The sequence below is a fragment of the Epargyreus clarus genome, unplaced genomic scaffold, assembly GCF_041222505.1.
Source record: "Epargyreus clarus isolate Ecla_fem2 unplaced genomic scaffold, WU_Ecla_fem_2.2 ptg000029l, whole genome shotgun sequence".
Taxonomy (NCBI): Eukaryota; Metazoa; Arthropoda; class Insecta; order Lepidoptera; family Hesperiidae; genus Epargyreus; species Epargyreus clarus.
In genome coordinates this window covers 2,130,536-2,151,584 of record NW_027332235.1, presented here as the reverse complement: position 1 = coordinate 2,151,584, position 21,049 = coordinate 2,130,536, and the positions used below count along the sequence as shown (strand labels likewise).

Sequence of the window (21,049 nt, the reverse complement as noted above, 5' to 3'; positions counted from 1 at the left end):
CAATTTATCCGAGTTTTATGCATAGATATATTATCCTACTGACGTAGTATAATATATCTATGGTTTTATGGCTTCAAATTTTGGCACCTCTCGGGTGCCACCCGCCATACACAAGAGAAATTCATGGCACAACTGTGGTGCCATCCGCACGGAATTACTTGTATTTTCTTAATACAAATCAAAATGTTTAGGCAGTTTTTTTGTTTCCTATAATACTCTGTTTACAAATGAATTTCACCTAGACCTATGAGATCAATGGAATTGATAATTCCGATTTAGCAACAAGAAATTACTGTACTGTACTTCAGTACCATTACTGAAGTGTAGTAGTTTATCAAAATTTAGAACTTCCTATGATCAACTAGATGAACGCCTCCTGAAAAACTTATCGGGCTGGCGTCTTCAGAACGCCAAGAGGATTATATGACTGAAAGTCGTGAATTTAATAATAACATGTTGTATAGTCCGCTCTGAAGTTGTTGCGAGTAGGTGTAGTCATACAATTTAATAAGGCGACGTGATTAATTTTTATATTCAGAGCGGATACAATGTAATATCGATATTCCCATAATCACATGGAGTCGGGCATGCATGCAAGAAATCCCTAATGTCAGTGTCACTGTCAAATCATTCAAATGTCATTATTAGTGAAATAAAATACAAATAAAAATATTACAAAGTTATTCTGCAGAAACGATTTCGCTAATTTTAATTTACTTTTATTTATACAAAGGGAACGATTTGGACATTTTAATGTAATTTGTTTGATGTGTAGAAAGTATTGGCGACTGGAAATGGTAAAAAGAAAAACTGATCTTTCCAGACAAACGCGACGCGCTCGGAGGATTCGGAAGCGGAGAATGAACATGAAGAATGCTCAGTTACAGAGACAGAATTGGATGGAGCAACACATACTCACGTCGTTCGCGGAAGTCGGCGAAGAATGTCCTGGTACCAGCTTTGAAATGGAAGCCAATTGGAATGCATTCTCGATCGCGGTTACTCGAACTCGCATGATGAATGCATTGAATGTGTTTCCAAACCAGAATAATGACGTACACAATCAACAGCAACCACCTGATGAGACATTCTCAAAAGAAGAAGTGAGTGAAAGTTCGTCGGATACACTAACTATGCCATCTGTCAAAATAAAACTTGAAATCGAAGTAAATGAAGAAATTCCATTGGCGTGCGAGTCTCACTTTGTTAATGTCGATACTATCAATACCTTTAAAGTAGAACCCATAGAAGAGGAATAGTAAATATAGCTAAAGTTTATTTATACTCTGATGTTACTACTTGAACAAGTTTGTTGATATGATCTATGATAATTTAAATTAGGCTCATTTTATTTCAAATTCTTGATTACTCTAAAATTATATAATTTTATGAGTCCATTTAACAGAACAAATTTAATAATGGCTGATTTGAAATTTAATAATGGCTGTTAAATGTATGAAAGATAAGTTTTTATTTTATAAAATTGAGGTGTGAATGAGCGTATGGTCCAACTGGTGACAAATGGCTACCCATGGAGTCAATCAATGTTATGGTTAGAATTCTAACTGATTTATATACTATTTCTGTAACACAGAAGTAGGTGTTGTGATGGTGCGTCTAGACTAAGAAATGGTTCTAGCATCTTTAAAGTATTTATATTAAACAAGCATAGGAAGGAACAACAAATGTTTTCCTGAAATATAGTGCTACGACTTTTCAGTTTCTGTAGACTAAGCCGGTAAATGCTACTTATAAAAAATTTAATCTCCATAGAACTAGTATGATAAGGCAAGTCCTAAGATTCTTAATTATGCAGATAGAGATATATACGATCAGTCCGCGTAAAACTGCTAGTCCGCTCTGAATACAGAAATGAATCGCATCGCCATAGCAAATTGTATGACTACACCTGCTCGCAACAACTTCAGAGCGGACAGGCAGTTTGGCGTGGTCTATAATTAAGTAAATTAAAAGTGTCACAGCTAAAACAAACAATGCCAGAAGTTGTTTGTGCAAAATAATTCACAAAAATATGTTGTTTGTTTATTTTTTTGTGGAAAAATGTGGGTTTATTGTGTTTCTTTCATGAATAAGGAATCTTGACAAAGTAGCAGTATCTTGAATATAAACTCTAGTCATCTAATTTTTGCAATTTTATAGATTTAGTAAACTGATGTAGCATGAATAAGTTTAGACATTTTTATTGGTAATTAAGTCCTACTGCTTTCAGTTTCAGTACTATTATAAATTGTTATAGAGTATAGAGTATAGTTCCTTATAAATAGAAATAGCTAATGCTTTGTTAAGAGAGGTGTACACAGGGCAAAAAAACAGTTTGCATTATCTCTGAAATTTCCAGCGAAAAAGACTGCTCCAATAATAATTATTATTATTTATTTATTTTTTCTCTCACCTATGATAAAGGTGGAAGGGGCGTGTGATCCCCCTAAACCAGTTCCTAATATTCCTATGCACTTATTTTAGTCTACTTATCAAGATCATAATTATAAATATTTATTTTATGAACTAACTAATGACGAGAGTTTACTTCTTTGTTAATATTATAAGCATAGAAAAGTATAGATATCTAACCGTCTTGCAGTTGAAGGAAGCCATTAAATGGCTTAAACGGCTGACAATTCTGACAGTCATTTAATATCTTTCATGGTGTAATTTACGCGAAACACTGCCGATATGCGCAGTTAAGTGGTATAAAAACACGAAATTGAAGAAAAAGTGAGTAAAAATATCGTTTCATTCTTAAATGATCTAAAAACTACATTTTTTAAATATTTTTCAAACACGAAAATAGATGACTGACAATTTCAATTGTCAAAACTGGTTACATTTTCTTGTTAAGAGTGAGTAATCTTTACTAATCTATGATTATAAGTAATGTGGTATTGTTGTACTATACTTTTACTCGTAGTATGTATGAGTTTTTAATCGAGCGATTGATCTATCAAATCGAAAGCTTGATCTCCATTACAAACATATTATTACATCAACCTTGAATAACTATCACTGCCATGACAGTACCTGATTTTTTATCTGCGCCGTTTTAGTATTCTGCAGGTTCATAAGTAACTATGAATTTAAATTTAGAGTAGGTATGCATTGTAAATGTAAGAAGTTCAATTTGTATGTATTCATATACAAATAACATTGCTTACTCAATTTTTCACCTCAGCGCTCTTTTTTCCCTCTATAACTGCTATTTGGAGGGATTCATCTTATTTACTGCTGAGTGCTTACACTTGTATAGTCCGCGCCAAACTAGTAATCCGCTCTGAAGTTGTTAGAGCAGGTGTAGTCAATTTACCATGGCGACGCGGTTCATTTCTATATTCAGAGCGGATTAGCAGTTCTACACAAACTATACACTTTTTCAATAGATCACCATAGTATGAAATCGTACTCTTTAACCCGTCACGGTCGCAATGAACAGTCACTTATTACCTTATTAGTATCGGACTTTGGAATACTTACTATTAGTAACTTACTGTTAGTAAGTTATTTACGGTCCATAATATATTATCAAGTGACTTGAATCAGATAATCGCAACCACTAAGCGTTAACTCTGTACTGTAGATTATTTATATGAATATAATATAATATAATAATTAATAATTATGCGGTCTGCTTTAGGCCCATTCTTCCCGAAAAAGATAAATTGTTGAATCGATTCGAATCTAAGTGCAATTAATTGATTCACCAAAAATCAGTATTCGACCTTTTTAGCTAAAAAGGGCGATGATAGCGAAAAACTAGCGCTGAAATACGTATCCGTCTGCAAAAAAGGTCTATAACACATACAACCAAGTTCAAAAAGATCGACGGGACGGATCGGATTCAGTGAATCGATCCATCCCTAGTCTACCTGTTATTGTCAGTGTCAGCTGTGTCTCAGTGTCAAAGTCAGTAATTGTCTGTCAGTAGTCAGTAATTTAGCGATGGGCGATTGTTCTAAAAAAAACAATCGAATAAATCGACAATCGACGGAATCAACAATCGATTGTCGATTTATTCGTAGTAACAAAAAAACAATCGAATAACAATCGACGTTCGAATAACAATCGACGTTCGAATAACAATCGACGTACGAATAACAATCGACGTACGAATAACAATCGACGTACGAATAACAATCGACGTTCGAATAAAAATCGACGTACGAATAACAATCGACGTACGAATAACAATCGACGTTCGAATAAAAATCGACCTTGAAATAACAATCGACGTACGAATAAAAATCGACCTTGGAATAACAATCGACGACCGAATACAAATTATACCGCGCGGCCACATGCGTGTGCTCAGGACAATGTGCAGGTGCGTCGTGTTGCAAAGTTATCGTCACTTGCCACTGGTTGGAAAATGTAAAGTATTGTATTACATTTTAGTCAATTGTACTATATATTGTTGAGAAATAATTATACCGTAAATCATTTTAAAGTTTGCATAAAAGCGCATTTATTAACTGAAAAATATTTACAATTATAATTAAATTTACAGAAAATTAAAAATAATAAATTAAACTATAAATATAAAATAACTTATTTACAAAAAAAATCATTTTGTATCAAATACTATGGAGTATCATCGATAATCCAGATGTCGAAGTCATCCCCTAAGTTCGTTTCATGACAACGTTTTCAAAAAGGTCATCTGAAAAATATAATATACGTCTACGTAGGGTGTGAGAGTGTGTGGCCACGAGGCGCAGTGAGCAGTGCGAGAAGCAAGGTGTGGACGCACCATTAAATAACGGAATGCAACGAAGCAGCGGAAGGGTGCACGACGCACGTGCGCTTCCCCCACCAAATATATAAGACTGACTCAGATTTCTTAAACACAGAAATTAGGGGCTCCTCGCTGCTAGTAGCTTTGTGTATACTAAATAGTTGACCAACAACCAAATAGCTTCGATAGTTCCATTTTTACGTAACAATCGCGTATCGCTTGACTGCGCTGTTACTAGTTTTGCGTGTACTAAACAATCGACCAACAATCGAACAATCGACGAACAATCGAACAATCGACCAACAATCGAACTATCGAACAATCGAACAATCGACGAACAATCGAACTATCGAACAATCGACGAACAATCGAACAATCGACGAACAATCGAACAATCGACCAACAATCGAACAATTTCGATTGTTCGATAGTTATTCGAATACAATCGAAGAATTTCGATAGTTATTCGAATACAATCGAACACAATAACAATCGAATAATTCGATTGTTTTTAGTAACAATCGCGCATCGCTACAGTAATTAATTTAAGATACTTTTTTGCTCATAGCTTTGCTTATTCCCATGTATTTACAAAGACAAATATAATTTTTATGTGCAATATTAGTGCATTGTAGAAGTGTGCATTACTGCCATTATGGGAAAATCGAAATCAGATATAGCCAGAATGACCCGAGCAGCGAAAAGAGCGAAGATATATCGTGCTCGGATGCGGCAACAAAAGTTGCTGGAGCTCACTGTTCCATCATTCGAGCCAAGATTCGAGCCAGAACGTGTAGCTACTGCGTTTGAAATGGAAGCCAATTGGGCAACGTTCTCTGATGCGGTCGCTCGGGCGAACATGTTAAATGCATTGAATCGTTATTCAACTAAAAATAATTATGTACACAATCCACTACCATCTGTCGAGGCGTTTCCGAAAGAGGAAGTTGGCGAAAGTTTGTTGGACACTCAAGATAAGGTCTCAGTTAAGGTGGAATTCGAAACTGAAGAAGAAATGGAACAACGATTGGCATATGAGAATCATTTTGTAAAAATCGAAAATATAAATGTATTTAAAGTTGAACCTGTAGATGAGTAGTTAATAAATTATGGTATAAATGGCTGTATGACAATGAATGTGGTAGATGTGTATCATGGCAGACAAAGTAGCGGTTTAGAATAATGTTAAAATGTTTTCTATCTACCATTTGAAGGCCGCACATGCAATTGCTTTGTATATTAAATTTATAACGGCTACATTTCATAAGTTAACACATTCAATGCCAATATGATTTCATTAATTCCTTCTTTAGTGCCGCCTATATTTACATATATAACATTGGACTCGCCCGGCGAGTCGCCACCACATGAACGAAATTTATATAGACTCGCCAAGGCGAGTCGTTGGTATTAAACGTGTTAATTTATATGAATCTGTTCTTTTGTGTATTTGATTATAGTTCGCGCCAAAACTGCTAGTCCGCTCTGAATATAGAAATGGGTTGTATGTGCTATTTGAAGGTCAGCGGGCATCCACATCCTTCCAAAAAGTAAGAACTGCTTCTTGCTAGAAATATGCAATGGTACCTCTCTTGAATTGAAATCTTTTACCATTTTCTAAATGCATTTTCTACTTCTTTTCTATATTAATTAATGAGTAAAAATAAAATTTAGTTTCATAACATTACCTTTTATTTCAAAAACTACCCAAATTATAATATACCCTCCACTATTTTCTTTCCATCTTTTTAGATGTTTGCTACAAATATAAGGTATTACAAAATAAAACTACAGTGTCCATTATACATTTTTATTTTTAATAATACATTGTAAAATTACAAATAAATATAACAATGATTATAATTTAGGTGCTTGATACATGAGGCGATTATAAAATTGTAACATTTTGAGATCAGTGCGTTTTTATTTCACTCTGAAGGCCTATATTAACAAACTAAATACTGTTAATGCAAGATATAGGTATATAACATCTGCTCCAAATAACATAAAAGAAGTAATTATGTTCATAGTTTAAAAATCTAGTATGAGCCAATTGTGTTTATTATATTGCGAATAAAACTTATAACAGAAATAGTAAACCCAGTTGAACATTTTATTTGTGTTTGTAATTTAGGTACATGCAGAGTGTATAGTGTCTAGTGTACCTCCATAGGTACTCTTTTTTACCCTCTATGTAAGAACAGTACTGGGAGCCCTTATTGTTATCTCGTAACAACCAGTTGCAAATTTCAAAATGTTACACTTTGATTATTTTATGTAGTCAGCAAATACTAATTAAAAGTCTAATAGATGTGTTGTAGACATACAAATAATTTCCAACCGCCTCATGTGAAGACAACAAGCAAATGTTTGCATTGATGGCAAATGATTTTGGCACAAAAACTAGCCGCGAAGCCGACTTCGTGTTTTAACATGTGTTGCGACATCGATACAATTATTTTTCTTAAACACTAATGAGATGTGAAAACTAGCTATATAAATAGATTACAATAAGTAGACGGTTCATACATGTGTCGGTATTATAATTGTGCTATTTTTGTAGTATTATTTGAAATTTGACGACCCGCGAGGCAGAACGGTCACCACTGTTCTGACGCGTAAAGGGTTCCGGGTTCGATCCCCGGACAGACAGATATCTGAATGATGAATTTAGATATCTGTTCTGGGTCTGGGTGTTTGTGTATTCGCCTTTGTGTGTGTTCATGGCACCCACGATACAGAGAATTCTAGTGTGGGGCTGTGAGTGTAGAAAGCGTTTTATGCACGGCAATTATTTTTTCTGTACAGAGACCTAATATTTCACTTTCAATTGAACTTTCGGAGGTGGAGGAGCCATGAATCTGCGGCTAACCTCAGTTAGAATATTAGTTCAATGTAGTGACATCATCCCTTTAGATCTACTGTATAATCTGTTGCCACTTTTACTTTTTAAAAAGTGCACAACGTACGAACCGCCTTAAAGTAAAAACACTGGTCAAAGTCTATTTTTATAGAACAATAATAATCCTAAGACTACAGCATTAGAGGCACGTTTAGGCAAAAATTATCAAGACGAACATTTCGTTCCGAGGTACTAAAGTGAAATCTAAATGGTGTTTCAAACTAATGCTAAAAAAATTTAGGCATTTTTATCTTATTTTTTTAACTTTAGTTGGAACGGTCCAATTGGGACTTATTACAGTAACTAGAAATATGTATTTGTGTATAAGAATGTAAGCATCGATATATAAAAATTGCCCAATGTATAAAAACACGAAATTAAATCTACACTTAACAAAATGTAATTTTAAAACATGGCTATCATTCTATTTTGTGTAAACTTAACAAGCAATACTATTACATCCAGATATCTGACTTAATAACAGTAAACTATTTTTATATATCAACAGTATTAGCATATGGATCGATCTATATTATAGTACTAGTATTATAACAAGTATACTATTATTATAATGCTAATAGTGTAATTCTATTATCTGTAATATAGAAGTACTAAAAGTGCTCTTATTATTTATTCAAATCGAATTAGTACTTATATACGGATTCTTAATTTAAAGTCCAATATAGTAGTGTCGGCTATAGGTGCATATAACTATCTTAGGCTATGCATAAGAATAATTGCGAAAATGTGGGGTACATAGAATGCGAGTGAAATATTGGAGTTGAATACTTTTTAGCCCAGAAAATTTTAATCTAGAGGCGCTACCACTGCATATGCCACGCCATAGTATTCTCAGACTGTTTTGTTAAAAAAATAACTTGAATACACATTTTTTTCTTTTCAAAAACTGTGGAATACTTGCTTCAGCTCTCAACGTACCCAAACCATTCTTATCAGTAGTTACGTTGTTGATAACAGCAAATGTGGGGCTGCTGTTCTCGTTTGAATGTTATGGAATATTAACTGCACTACGCAAATGTAAAATCCTTAGAAGTTATCAATATTTTTCTGTTATGTGAAATATAAATTATAAACAGCAACGTAAATGTGCATTTAAGTCAGATATTGGTAGTCTAACCCCATTGCTCTGGTAGACACAAACAGTGGAAGCGCCGAATACGCGACATTAAGAATTCTTCCGAATCCATATCCTTTACACCGAGGATAACATATAAATGGATTAGAACAATTATCTAATACATTATCTTCGTTTTTCTTAAAATGCATTTGTGTAATATACGTAGAGATGTTATTATAGTACTAGTATTACTAGTAAAAAATATTTTTGTTATGAATATTTCAATAATAATTCATTATTCTTTCAATAAACAATAATTATTATTTCGTCATAATATAATTAATCATGAATATTTTACATATAAAAAAGTTTTTTTTTCCATTCTTTTGTCACCCTAGCTCTGGTTAAAACAAAAAGCCTTTTAAATTAATTTCGTACGTCACTGCACGTAAATAAATATATAATTAAAATGTTGCACCTAGAATACTATGTATTTTATGTATAATATAACAATAACCAAACTACATAGTTATTACTTGTTCTGAAATCATTTTATGGTAACAATATATTATGTGAACGTGAATTAAAGGCATAAGCATAGATTAGTAAAGATTACTCACTCCTAACAAGAAAATGTACCCAGTTTTGAGAATTGAAACAGTTGCGTAAAAAAGTTTTGCCACGTCTCCGTGCTAAAGTGTCCTTAAAATATTTGAAATTATTATTATAAATTATTTAATTATCATGAAAATTACGCAGTATTAGTTATTTATTCGTAAATTTTCTCTTAAAATGTTTTTATTTGTCAAGAATTCAAAAAAAGAACTTACTATAATAAGCCATTTGCGGCTTCATTCAGTTTCAAGGCGGCGAAGTATCTTTACTAATCTATGGGCATAAGATAAAGTTTTGACATTTGTAAACGAGTTCAATTTTTAATAGACATCCAAAAAGGAAGTTTGAATGTTGCCATTTATCTTGGCTATAAGTTTTTTTTTTACTTTTCCAACATTATTGCAACAAATTTTCATTCCTGTTTTTTGTAAAATGTAATCCATGTTACTAACCATTTAATTCATTCACTTTGTTTTTTTTATCATTTTTATAGATTAGTTTGATAGTTTAATGAACGTTTTACGTATAAAATTATCATTCGATGAAATTAAGGAATGTATATTCTATATTTCATTCATTTAATAAAAAAAATACAAGAAATATAAGGAAAGTTATTTTTAAGAATTTTAATACTTAGCCATCGATAAATTAATAATAGATTACACAAATTTCAATCGCAACTATAAGGATGGCAAGAAGTAAAAGTATTTTTGTAACCAATAAAAATATACAAGTGTATATACTATAAAATAAAATCAGTAAATCATTATGAAGTCCTTGTAATAATGCAAAATCCGTGTAAGGGTTATTACATGGTTAAAACCTTATGCATGAGTATCTTCAATATCTTGTCACAAGTGTAGGATGCCTAAATCTTTCTCCACCCCATTGCTCTAATAGGCTTACGGTCCATCAGTTGCTTTTGCTTGAGCAACTGGTAGCTTTAGCGATTACGAAGATGGTTACCGCGACTGACAAATTTGCCCGGAGAATTTATAGTAGCGTATGCAATATTGCGTGAACGAGTATCGCAATTAACAACGATTGAGCTACTGATTAGTAGCTCAAGCAACAAGATACGCGATAGCCAATGAGCAACAAAGCCAAATATTAAACAATTTTGCATTATCACAACATCAATTAAACAAACAAAACAACAAAAATAAATATAACATAATATGTTGTTGATACTTATTACAAGTCATTTCAATAATTTGCGCGTTAGGAGCTATGTGTGCGTTAATTTTGTCAAATATAGTGTCTATGTGTTCGTTCTAGACCAGACATATAGGATCAGGAGTCTATTGTCATTTACTTTGAGATAAAAATACTAATAGTCAAATAAAGTGTTAAATCGAATAGAACGGGGACATAAGCGAGGGAGGAGACGCGACAGTAATGTGTTATTCGAATGACAGCTAACGAGTCACTCATTCAAAGTCACGCGTGCAACGTAATATGAAGTCACGCACACATAGAACCATGCGCATAAATAAATAAATAAAAATAAAATACATACGTACATTCTACTCAGACATTTGCAGGAGCGAGTTGATGGTCGCGTCCTTATTCCCGCGATTCGCTTCCAACACTGATTTGATCACCTCCTTATCGATGCTCGGGAACATCTCTTCAATCTGGAATTATAAAATAGTAAATTTGAAACGAGCAGTTCTTTTATATAATTTTGTTAAAAGGCAAAAGTAATAGATTCCTTTGTGAATGAACTCCTAACCTTTCTATTACTACCTTAAAGCAGCAGGGATAAGTGTTGTTATTCTGGTTTGAAGTTTAGGACGGATCCACTTGCATGAGGTATTTTAACTTGGCCTCTAAAACCTCTTGGGTCCAATTGCATTGGCATAGCCTCCAACAATGGTTCAGGATATTATAGTTTTTGAAATTTTGTCAACAGCAAAAAGCAAAAGACAACCTCTTTTGTTTTCATTCAACATTCCTGTTTGAAATGTTTTACCGCCCATGGACATCTATAAAGAGCAGTGCTTAACACTGCGATTATTAGACTACCAAGGTGTGACAGTATTGCCACCGGAGCTGAATCACAGATTATTCTATCTGTTTCAGTTCTTCAAGTTACCGCTACGGCAAGTGCTGCAGTAACCTGCAACTGTGCTGTTGAACTGTCCCTCACCTGTTGCAACTGCTCAGCGGTGATAGGCTGCTGTTGAGGCTGCGGCAGAACACAGCAGCGCTTAACACTGCTGTCATTAGGCAGAAATAGGTGTGACGGAGCTGAACCACAGAGGATTGTATCCGCTTAAGTCCTTCAAGTTACCGCTATGGCAAGTGCTGCAGTAGCAACCTGCAACTGCGCTGTTGAACTCCCTCACCTGTTGCAACTGCTCTGCGGTGACAGATTGCTGTTGAGGCTGCGGCAGAACACAGCAGCGCTTAACACTGCTGTCATTAGGCAGAAATAGGTGTGACGGAGCTGAACCACAGAGGATTGTATCCGCTTAAGTCCTTCAAGTTACCGCTACGGCAAGTGCTGCAGTAGCAACCTGCAACTGCGCTGTTGAACTCCCTCACCTGTTGCAACTGCTCTGCGGTGACAGATTGCTGTTGAGGCTGCGGCAGAACACAGCAGCGCTTAACACTGCTGTCATTAGGCAGAAATAGGTGTGACGGAGCTGAACCACAGAGGATTGTATCCGCTTAAGTCCTTCAAGTTACCGCTACGGCAAGTGCTGCAATAGCAACCTGCAACTGCTGTGAACTCCCTCACCTGTTGCAACTGCTCAGCGGTGATAGGCTGCTGTTGTGGTTGCGGCGGTTGCTGCGGCACCTGCTGCGGCAGCACGAGCTGCTGGTGCGGCGCGGGGTACATCGGCATGGTCGCGTAGCCCATGCCCGTGCTCGGCACCACCAGCACCGGCGGGAACGCCGCCACCGCCGCCGGACCCACCTACACGGTATATGTCAATTATAATACTTACACACAAGCACATTGCTGAGTTTAAATTTATTGAAGAATGTTGTATTTTTATTTTTTTACTAAATACACATTGCTATATACATTATTTTTTTTAATTATTAAACGAGCTTTTGCCCGCGGCTTCGCTCGCGTTAGGAAGTAATATTTTCATCCCCTATTTTATCCCATTGGGGGTAGAATTGATCAAAATCCTTTCTTAGCGAATGCCTACGTCATAACATCTACCTGCATGCCAAATTTTAGATCGATCCGTCCAGTGATTTGGGCTGTGCGTTGATAGATCACTATGTCAGTCAGTCACCTTTGAGTTATATATAGATTTCCCCAAAGTATAAATTTTTACAAAAGTTTTTACATGCTTTATAAAGTAAAAAATAAATCCAGAAAGAGTTTTAATTTGGTCATTAAAAAACTGGATTTGAAGAACGAGATTCCGCCCGCGATTTTGTTGGTATGGGCGGCGTATTTAGTTCCATTTCCATGGCATGGGCTTTAAGTTATGAATTATTTAAGTATTCATAACATCATATTTAAATATAACGTAAAAAAAACATAGCCCATTATAAACAGTAAACTCCTCATAGGTTTGGATGAAAGTTGGATACAAGCAATTTATACTTACTGAATAACTCAGCACCAAGTTGATCATGCCCTCCACGCCGTCACCCTGCTTACCGTTCAATGGGTACCAGTCTTCGTGAGTCTCGCCCTGTAACACACATTGTCGACAAACATCAAGAAAATAAATAAATGTGATAACATTATTTTTTGGCTTTATTTGTTATTCCTTTTAATGCTTCATAAAATACTAATAAATTTTGTATTGAGTGGTGGTAGACATTTCTCAAACATTCATTGAGTAAAAACCGTTAGTTTGTTCTGCTCAAAAATGTTTATTTCAGATTTAGTGTACCGTTCAAAATGAAAATCAAAATCAAAGGCCACTCACGTTAAGAACCGCAGGTGGAATGGTGATATGGGTCCAGGCGATCAGCTCGTCCATGGTGAAGGAGCACTCATCGAAGATTTCCAGGTAAATGGTGCTCACACCGGGAGGCAGGAGGCTGTGGATAACCACATTCATATGAAACTAGATTTAATCTGCGGCTTTGTTCGCGGTCAGAGGTTTTATCTGTTCCTTGAGAATGGTACGTTTTTGTAAATTAAGGTCCAGTGGTGGACTGAGTTCGATGATGATGATGATGATGATGCAGACATTTCATCTAAGTGAACATTTCATACATTCCCATTTATAATATAAGTTAGGATTGAAGCATAGGATCATATAGTATATCTGATAGTGTTAAGTTATTGCTGTCACTTGTAAGTAACACTGCCACCCTCACAAACCTGTATCTAAGTCTATGGGCGCTCTTCAAGTCTGTGCCTACCACATCCTTATAAGGAGGAACAATAGCGTTAATTGTTGTTGTTAGGCAGAAATGTTGTTTTTCACATATTTGTATACTCGTTCTTACCAATGGATAACCTTGTTCCACCTCGGGGTCTTCCCACCGCTGGGGTCAGTGTGGGTTTCGTAGATGCAGTGGCCGACGCGGAGACGCACGTATGGGTCCATACGAGTGAGACCTGAGATTACAAATTTATATTGAAATCAAGTAATAATTAATTTATAGTCGTTTATCAAATTTCTTTCTTACTTTTATCAGTTTACTATGAGTTTTGAGTATCAAGCTTCTTCTTTGTACTGTCACATCATTTTTAAGTTATTTAAAGGTAATGATTATTTAGGTATAGTCCGCGTCAATCTGTTAGTCCGCTCTAAAGTTGTTGCGAGCAAGTGTAGTCATATAATTTGCTATGGCGACGCGATTAATTTCTATATTCAGAGCGGACTAGCAGTTTTACGCGGACTATACTACCTTATAAAATTATTAAATAGTACCTTACTACATGCTATCTTTTTTTTATTATTAAATATTCCCAAGGTATAACATTTTGCGTATATAAGTATACTCAACTCAAAGTAATGATACTCAACTTACATACTACCTTATAGGTAGGTATAAGTCTCTAATGGTAGCAATGTCTCTATGGCCAAAATAAGGTAAGAAGTCTTAGTTCCACATAAGGTTAGTCACAGATGTTCACGAATGGAGGTAACTACTTACCGTCAGACGGACACACAGTCCATACATATCAATCATACACATCAGTATGTCTTACATACATTATAGTGGATATGCAAAAAATAGTAGGTCATTCCACAATAACCGATCTAGGTTAAGTATCAATTATCAAATACTGATTTGGTTCAATTGAACAATTGACTGAAATTAGTCCATACTTAGTAGCTACTAAAGCATTTATTTCGGAAAATTCTTACCAAATTAAATACATGCATGTGAAAATATTCAAGACTGTGACAGTTTTTTTAGTACCACTAAAAATTCTTGCCCTGCACGCGACATAGCGGAGTTTAAGGGCACATACACAGTACACATAGAAACTTAAGTTTATTTACTTTGATTTCAAATGTGTAAAAGTTCTTTATGTTTCGACTGCCTGGGCACCACCATAAAACTAATTTAAGCCTAAAAAAATGTTGTTACACACTATTATTAATAAAAATAATTACTTCTAATAAAGTTTACTTCCTAATAATAAAAGCAGCATCCTTTCTAAAAATGAACTTTGGTAATGTATGACTTACCATAATTCTTTACAAGCTTTGCCTGAGCTATGGTAACACTCAATCTCGCTGTAAGTGGTGGTCCTGCAGCGGGCAGCTGTTGAAATTAAATATTTCAGTCATATAGTATTTTCCTTTGTAGAATATTCAAAGGGAGATACTTTAAAGTTTTATATAAGTTTTTATTCATAAATCAAGATACAATTACCAGTAATTTTGTATTGTAAGTATTTGACCAGAGTAAGAGACCTTAATTTCTGGGTTTTCATTGGGTTATACAGATAGACAAAAAGTTGGAATTAGTTTTAATCGTAGTACTAGTAGTACCAGTAGCAGAGGTTATTGTAGAATACTAGTAGTAAAGATAAAAACATACAGTTCCACCACAAAGTTGCTGCTGCAGAGCTAGGGCAGCTTGGTAGTCTGCATCCAGAGTATCCGAGGTACCATCAGCTCGCAGGAAGCCAGCTGGCAGGGGGCCCAGCAGGACCTGGATGTTATATAATTAATATAACATTAAAATCTGGCTTGAAGGACCAATGTTTTATGGATTGGGTTGTCACACACTCACATACATATATGATGGTGTATATTTTAAGCCGCGCAGTATGTGCAACCCATCCTATTCCAATACATATACTACGTAGAAGGGAAGGGCAGGCCACCGTTTAAAATATAATATCATACATATTGGATTGCAGTGGATTGTTGTGTAGTAGTTTTATCTTTATAATGCCAACATATTTAAAATAGCATTATCAATGCTGTTTTATTCCAGAAATAGAAATGCGGAGATAAAGAGGGCGTTTCCCCCAAACATATCCTCGATGAGTAATCAAAACAATAATGTACACAAATTTTATTTATTTATTTATTTATTTATTCTTTATGAACCTTACAGAAATGTAAAGGCACAAAGGCGGACTTAATGCTATATAGCATTCTCTGCCAGTCAACCTTCAGGTAGTGAGAAAGACAACGATGGTGGCATAAAGATAATGATATATATATTATTATAATAATTATATATATACAATGTATACGCATAAATATAATATAATATACAAAATATATATAAGATAAATACATACAATATATAATATATACATCCGTAGATAAAGAAAAAATGCTATATTTAATTCATTGCATGTCTAGGTTTAAAATATGTGCGCGAAGTATCTTTTTGTACACTGATTTGCTGAGTGGTTTTCTAAGATCTTCAGGGAGCGCATTCCAAAGTCGAGCAACCTGAACAGCAAATGAATAAGACATGAAACCAGAATGGTGAGAAGGAATTGAGAGAGTCAGCTTCTCAGAAGAACGTAAGTGCCGTTCATGGTTATCACGCAGGTATTGAAATTTACACTTCAGGTATTCTGGAGAAAGATCACCATTTAAGATAGAAAAGAGAGTGGAAGGTTTTTTTATTATTTATGTTCCAGAACTGATGTTGAGCAATGATAGATATTGAAAAATGCTTTATCATAAGAACTATACAAGATAAAGTCAATTTAATAAGATATTGTGCTTGTGGTAGCTTAAGATAATCCTACCAATAAAAAAATATTAGACAATGTAACAACACAAAAATTAATTGAAACAAAAATTCATTAGGAGGTTCTGTTACATTTATCTTCAGTCAAATTTCAAATGATATACAAATGCATGGGCTCCACCTCAGTACAGCAGTATTAAGTTTAATTTACAGAAGACCTAATGTTGAAACATGCTGTGACATACAAAATGGGACATTAACATTTTTATATCTGCCGTAACTATTTGTCTAACAATACACACTAGGACAGTGTGGTAGACTATGGCCTAATTCTTCTAATTCTGTGGGTATACTGGTGCCCAGCAGTGAGACAGTAATGGCTGGTTAAGAATGTACCATAAGAAGGTTGTATAATTTTGTTTATGTGTACCTGTCAGCCATATTCATTGTCTGTCCATATTAATAAATCCTCACTCTTTCTATTTGAAAATAATATATAATATTTTTTAGTATTAACACATTTTTAAATGTTGCATAAAATTTCACAACAATCCAAGTCATCCAAATTATTACTAATTTACGTTTATGTAGATATTTGTGTTTATATTCATTGTATCATAATTTTTTTTAAGTTCATATATGGTAAAAATGGATTAAATGTTATGACTACAAATTCCCACGATCATTTAAGTAGCTTGTATATTAATACAAAACTACAGAATCCATTATGAATATCTTATCAACCTTTCTACATATGCAAATTGATATACTGGTGTCGCGAAATAACATCTTAACAAGAAATTTTCCATCAACATTCAGAAGGCCACATAACTCGTTTAAAATGAATTCTTTACCTAAATGTTAATGAAATCAATAAAAACTGATCCTATTTTGATCGCACACATGTTCATTTTAATGTTATTCACACGATTACATGTTAATAATGCATGAATCATTGTTATGTTTCTGTAATGGCAAAATAATGATTTTAGTATAAGATATTACGTACCCGACGACGACGCTCCTCGTTTCTCTCGTTCGGCATCGTAGAAGTCATTACTTCGCAATAGTATTTCAATAATCAAATCCCTTAAATCTCAAAGAACAATGTAGAAAATTTTCTAATTATTCACCGATGATAAAAACAACGTCGTAATCGTAGAACGGATGATCGATGACATTGACATAAAATATGTTGCCAGTACTAATTTATACAATAAATGTTATAATTGCCAGCACAAGTTTATTAATTTTATTTTGTAAACATACATAAAGTAATAATGCAATATACTGATCTATATCATTTATGTAAGTACGTGCGTTTATTTAAAGTTAAAAAAGAATAATAATATCTATAATAAACATTAAGTAAAGAAATCATAGTTTTGTCTGTATGAATAAAATACAGATTACATATTTGCCTTAGGTCAATGTCATTGAAAGTAACAATTTGTAAACGTCAAATTTGTTAAAAAACGTCAAAGTTTGTTGACGGATTTTAATAATTTATTGTGTTGTGGAAATTGTGGAATATATTTTGTGGATAATAAAGATCTACTGTCGTGGTGGTTTGACTGTGGACTATGTTTTAATGAAAATATTCATATAAGTATTTCCCAATACATATAAAATATTTAAGATTTTTGTGGGAGTGTATTTATCGAGCGTATGTTTAAGTAAAGTTACCTACTCGAATTAGTTTATCGATTATCGCCTGTTTCCGCGATGGATACACCAAAGGTATGTGACAATATTTAGATATTTATATGATTCATAGAATAGATAACGTGGTTTTATTTCTGTGACGAATCGTGATATTTCGACCAGCAATTTACTGTAAGCTTATTACATATTCTTGTAAATGACTTGGCTATGGTTGTTAGACAGCCAAGTTCCGTTTATTCGTAGGGGTTGTTTGGTCACTGGAACCCTTTTGATGGTCAATGTGGCGCCATGACTACTGGTCTGACACGCGGGAGGTTTCCATTTTCCATTTCCACTCGCGCCAATTTAATACACTTAGGGTTTGTATGCGCGTGTCCTTTGTCCTGTATAAAGACTGATATAGTCCCAAGGATTAATTTTTACACATGAAATGGCTTTGGACTAAGTTATAGTGAGGCAACTCTACATGTGAACAGATAGGCCTTTAGGGGACTAAATCTGTATCCTATATGTAAATACCCTGAAAAAAAGCACTCCTGATATCAGTAACAACTTTATAATTTTGTGGTTTTTGTAAGTTTTATTTATGGATACTATATCATGTAGGATTACTACTATAAACATAGTGTCTTAAATTCAGCAGATACTGCAAACAGTAACTATTCTATGATTTGACATAGACATAGATACTGGTGATAGCTCACTCATATAGGTATAGAATAGCTTAATAGGTACAACATAGATTAAGACAACTCCAGTTATGCTTTATAAAAATATACTCAAATCTCAGATAGATAATATACAGTTGGGTGCATGGTAACAAACCTTAACACCACTAAACATCTGAATGTTTAATTTTAAGGTTAATCAGTCTAAATATATTGAAATATATTTATTTTTATTAAATTAAACCAGCAAAAAGTGTGCAGTTCATACTTCATATAATCTTAGGTGGTTACCATGTGATATTTGTATGTGATCAACATGAGCATAACAATGGCTCTGTTCAGGGGTGGGTCCTAGTGCAGTTATGTAACGCATACACACATTCGCGCACACACACACACATGCGCTACACACACGCACATGCAACACACACACAAACATACGTACCGAGCATTACCATAAGTTGTTATTAATCTATTGTAAATTTTTCATTTTAAGTGACAAATGTAATATGTCTTATGAGAAATAAAGATTCTTTAAACCTAACTTGGATTCAAGTTGCTTGTAGAATTGGTTAGCAAACAAAAAGAGTCCTGTTTTATAGAAAATGTACCTGAATATAATCTCAGGTATGTAGTCTTCAGGAATTTTAGTTAGTATTTTCTAGTCAGTTGATACTAGAAAGTATCAACTAACTTAGAATGTCTTATTGGGATTTCTGCCATACCATATCCTCTAAGCTAAAACTATACATATAACACATGTCATTGTGGCAATCACAACATTATGAACTCACACTAAGCAACTTGTTTTTCGATTAACTAGTATTAAAAGGTCACTTCTTGCATGGCTCATTGCACTTCTTTTGCTCTGTTACTACCTTAACATTGACTCTGGACATTTTAATTTGAAATAATTAATGTTTAAAATGTCTTACAATGTCTTACCTTCTAGTTTCATTATTGAATCATCTTATAATTCTGATTCCGAATTTCCGATCATTCTAAACATACATCAGATTAATTGTACTTCAAAGTTATACACATAATATGTAGATCGTTTTTATAGAAGTGTTTTTTAACTCATTACTGATGTTATTATGTACCAATAAAAAATATAATTATCAAGATGAATAGATGAATAGAAGAATAAGCTTAACCGCAAGAAACATTTTTATCTTTTAGTTTAATTCGGTTGAGCCATTACTGTCACCGGCATCAGACTTTATCATTACACCAGCTCAGCAATAATATATTGGTTTGTTATCAATTTTATATGAGCATCCAAGGTGGAGCTCAATCGGATAAGGAGAAGTAGTTAAAGAAGTGTTGCTAACTTTAAAACACTTATATAGACTACATAGCCAGCTACTAACAAAGCAAGTTAATAAGAAGCTTGTGTATGAATGAAAAGCACTGCACAGCCATCCAGAAGAAAACTCGGCCCACATATGTTGAAGACGAAACACGCGACTATACCTATCCTTTTCTTTTATACGAGAAATCTGCCGCCCGCGACTTTCCGCGCATGCTCCATATAAATACCACCCGTACATTGGAAAATGGAGCTTAGGTTAGAGGTGTAGGGAAAGTTTCGCTTGTCGGATGTCAAAAAAATATGCGAATATTTTGACTCCGCTGAATTTAGTCAGTCTCCATCGCGTGATCCCATTAGGAAGACGGGATTTCCCGCTCGATTTGAATAAACGTACTTACGATTTGATTTTGCGGGAATAACTAAAATCGAGTTTACTATCCGTAAACAAAATTTTATATTACGTTTCATATTGTGTCATAAAAAAGTTATGTAACTATAATGCGAAAGTTGTCGACTTAAATTTTCTTTGTGTTGAAAAGTTTTCGGGATTTAATTCGTATTTTAAATCGGAGGTAGGAAATGGCGCTAAGCTCGTTTACACCTTCGAGTATGTTAGGGGAGCTCGGTCGCCTTGCAAATTGGCTGAAGGGGGACTGCGTTGCCCCCGAAGAGTTCGCTGGGCTTGCAGTCACTGAAAAGGTGAGATTTTTGTTACTTTTGCAATAGAAAATGCAATTGCAGTTCATCTGATGGTAAATAATCACTGTAACTAACTCCATATAGAACAGATTCTACCTGAAGCTGAGCTGATACGTTGCCACTCATGAAGTAGTCGATGGTCGCATATGTATGACAATATGTGTACTCGTAGTAAATAATAATAATAATATTCTTTATTGTACCCAAAAAAGAACACAAAACAAAACATACAATTTTGGACGATACAAAAGGCGGT

The 21,049-nt window shown here is 34.3% G+C and overlaps 2 protein-coding genes across 2 annotated transcripts in view; one reads left to right on the top strand and one right to left on the bottom strand.

Annotated features, from left to right (window-relative positions):
* Window positions 1-6,543: 6,543 nt before the first annotated feature.
* LOC140754527 (toll-interacting protein) lies at window positions 6,544-17,630 on the bottom strand. Its single transcript, XM_073089564.1, has 8 exons — window positions 17,456-17,630; window positions 15,328-15,441; window positions 14,973-15,048; window positions 13,777-13,888; window positions 13,248-13,362; window positions 12,921-13,007; window positions 12,089-12,268; window positions 6,544-10,979 (listed from the first exon to the last, which is right to left on the bottom strand). Exons 1-8 carry the CDS (start codon window positions 17,501-17,503, stop codon window positions 10,869-10,871), a joined length of 843 nt encoding a protein of 280 aa, XP_072945665.1. The 5' UTR covers window positions 17,504-17,630; the 3' UTR covers window positions 6,544-10,868.
* A 2,801-nt stretch (window positions 17,631-20,431) lies between these two features.
* Window positions 20,432-21,049, top strand: part of Mtmr6 (Myotubularin related protein 6) — a 63,888-nt gene continuing 63,270 nt past the window's right edge. The window contains exon 1 of the mRNA XM_073089491.1: window positions 20,432-20,793. Within this exon, the coding sequence (XP_072945592.1) occupies window positions 20,674-20,793 (120 nt within the window). The 5' untranslated portion in view covers window positions 20,432-20,673. The remainder of the gene's footprint in view (window positions 20,794-21,049) is intronic.

Excerpts from the sequence above, each read along its gene's own strand:
- LOC140754527 (XM_073089564.1), bottom strand. The coding sequence starts at position 17,503 with ATGACTTCTACGATGCCGAACGAGAGAAACGAGGAGCGTCGTCGTCGG. Across the intron at positions 15,049-15,327 it reads AGCAACTTTGTGGTGGAACT|CTGCCCGCTGCAGGACCACC; the intron begins GTATGTTTTTAT and ends TAATTTCAACAG. Across the intron at positions 12,269-12,920 it reads ACTTGGTGCTGAGTTATTCA|GTGGGTCCGGCGGCGGTGGC; the intron begins GTAAGTATAAAT and ends TATACCGTGTAG.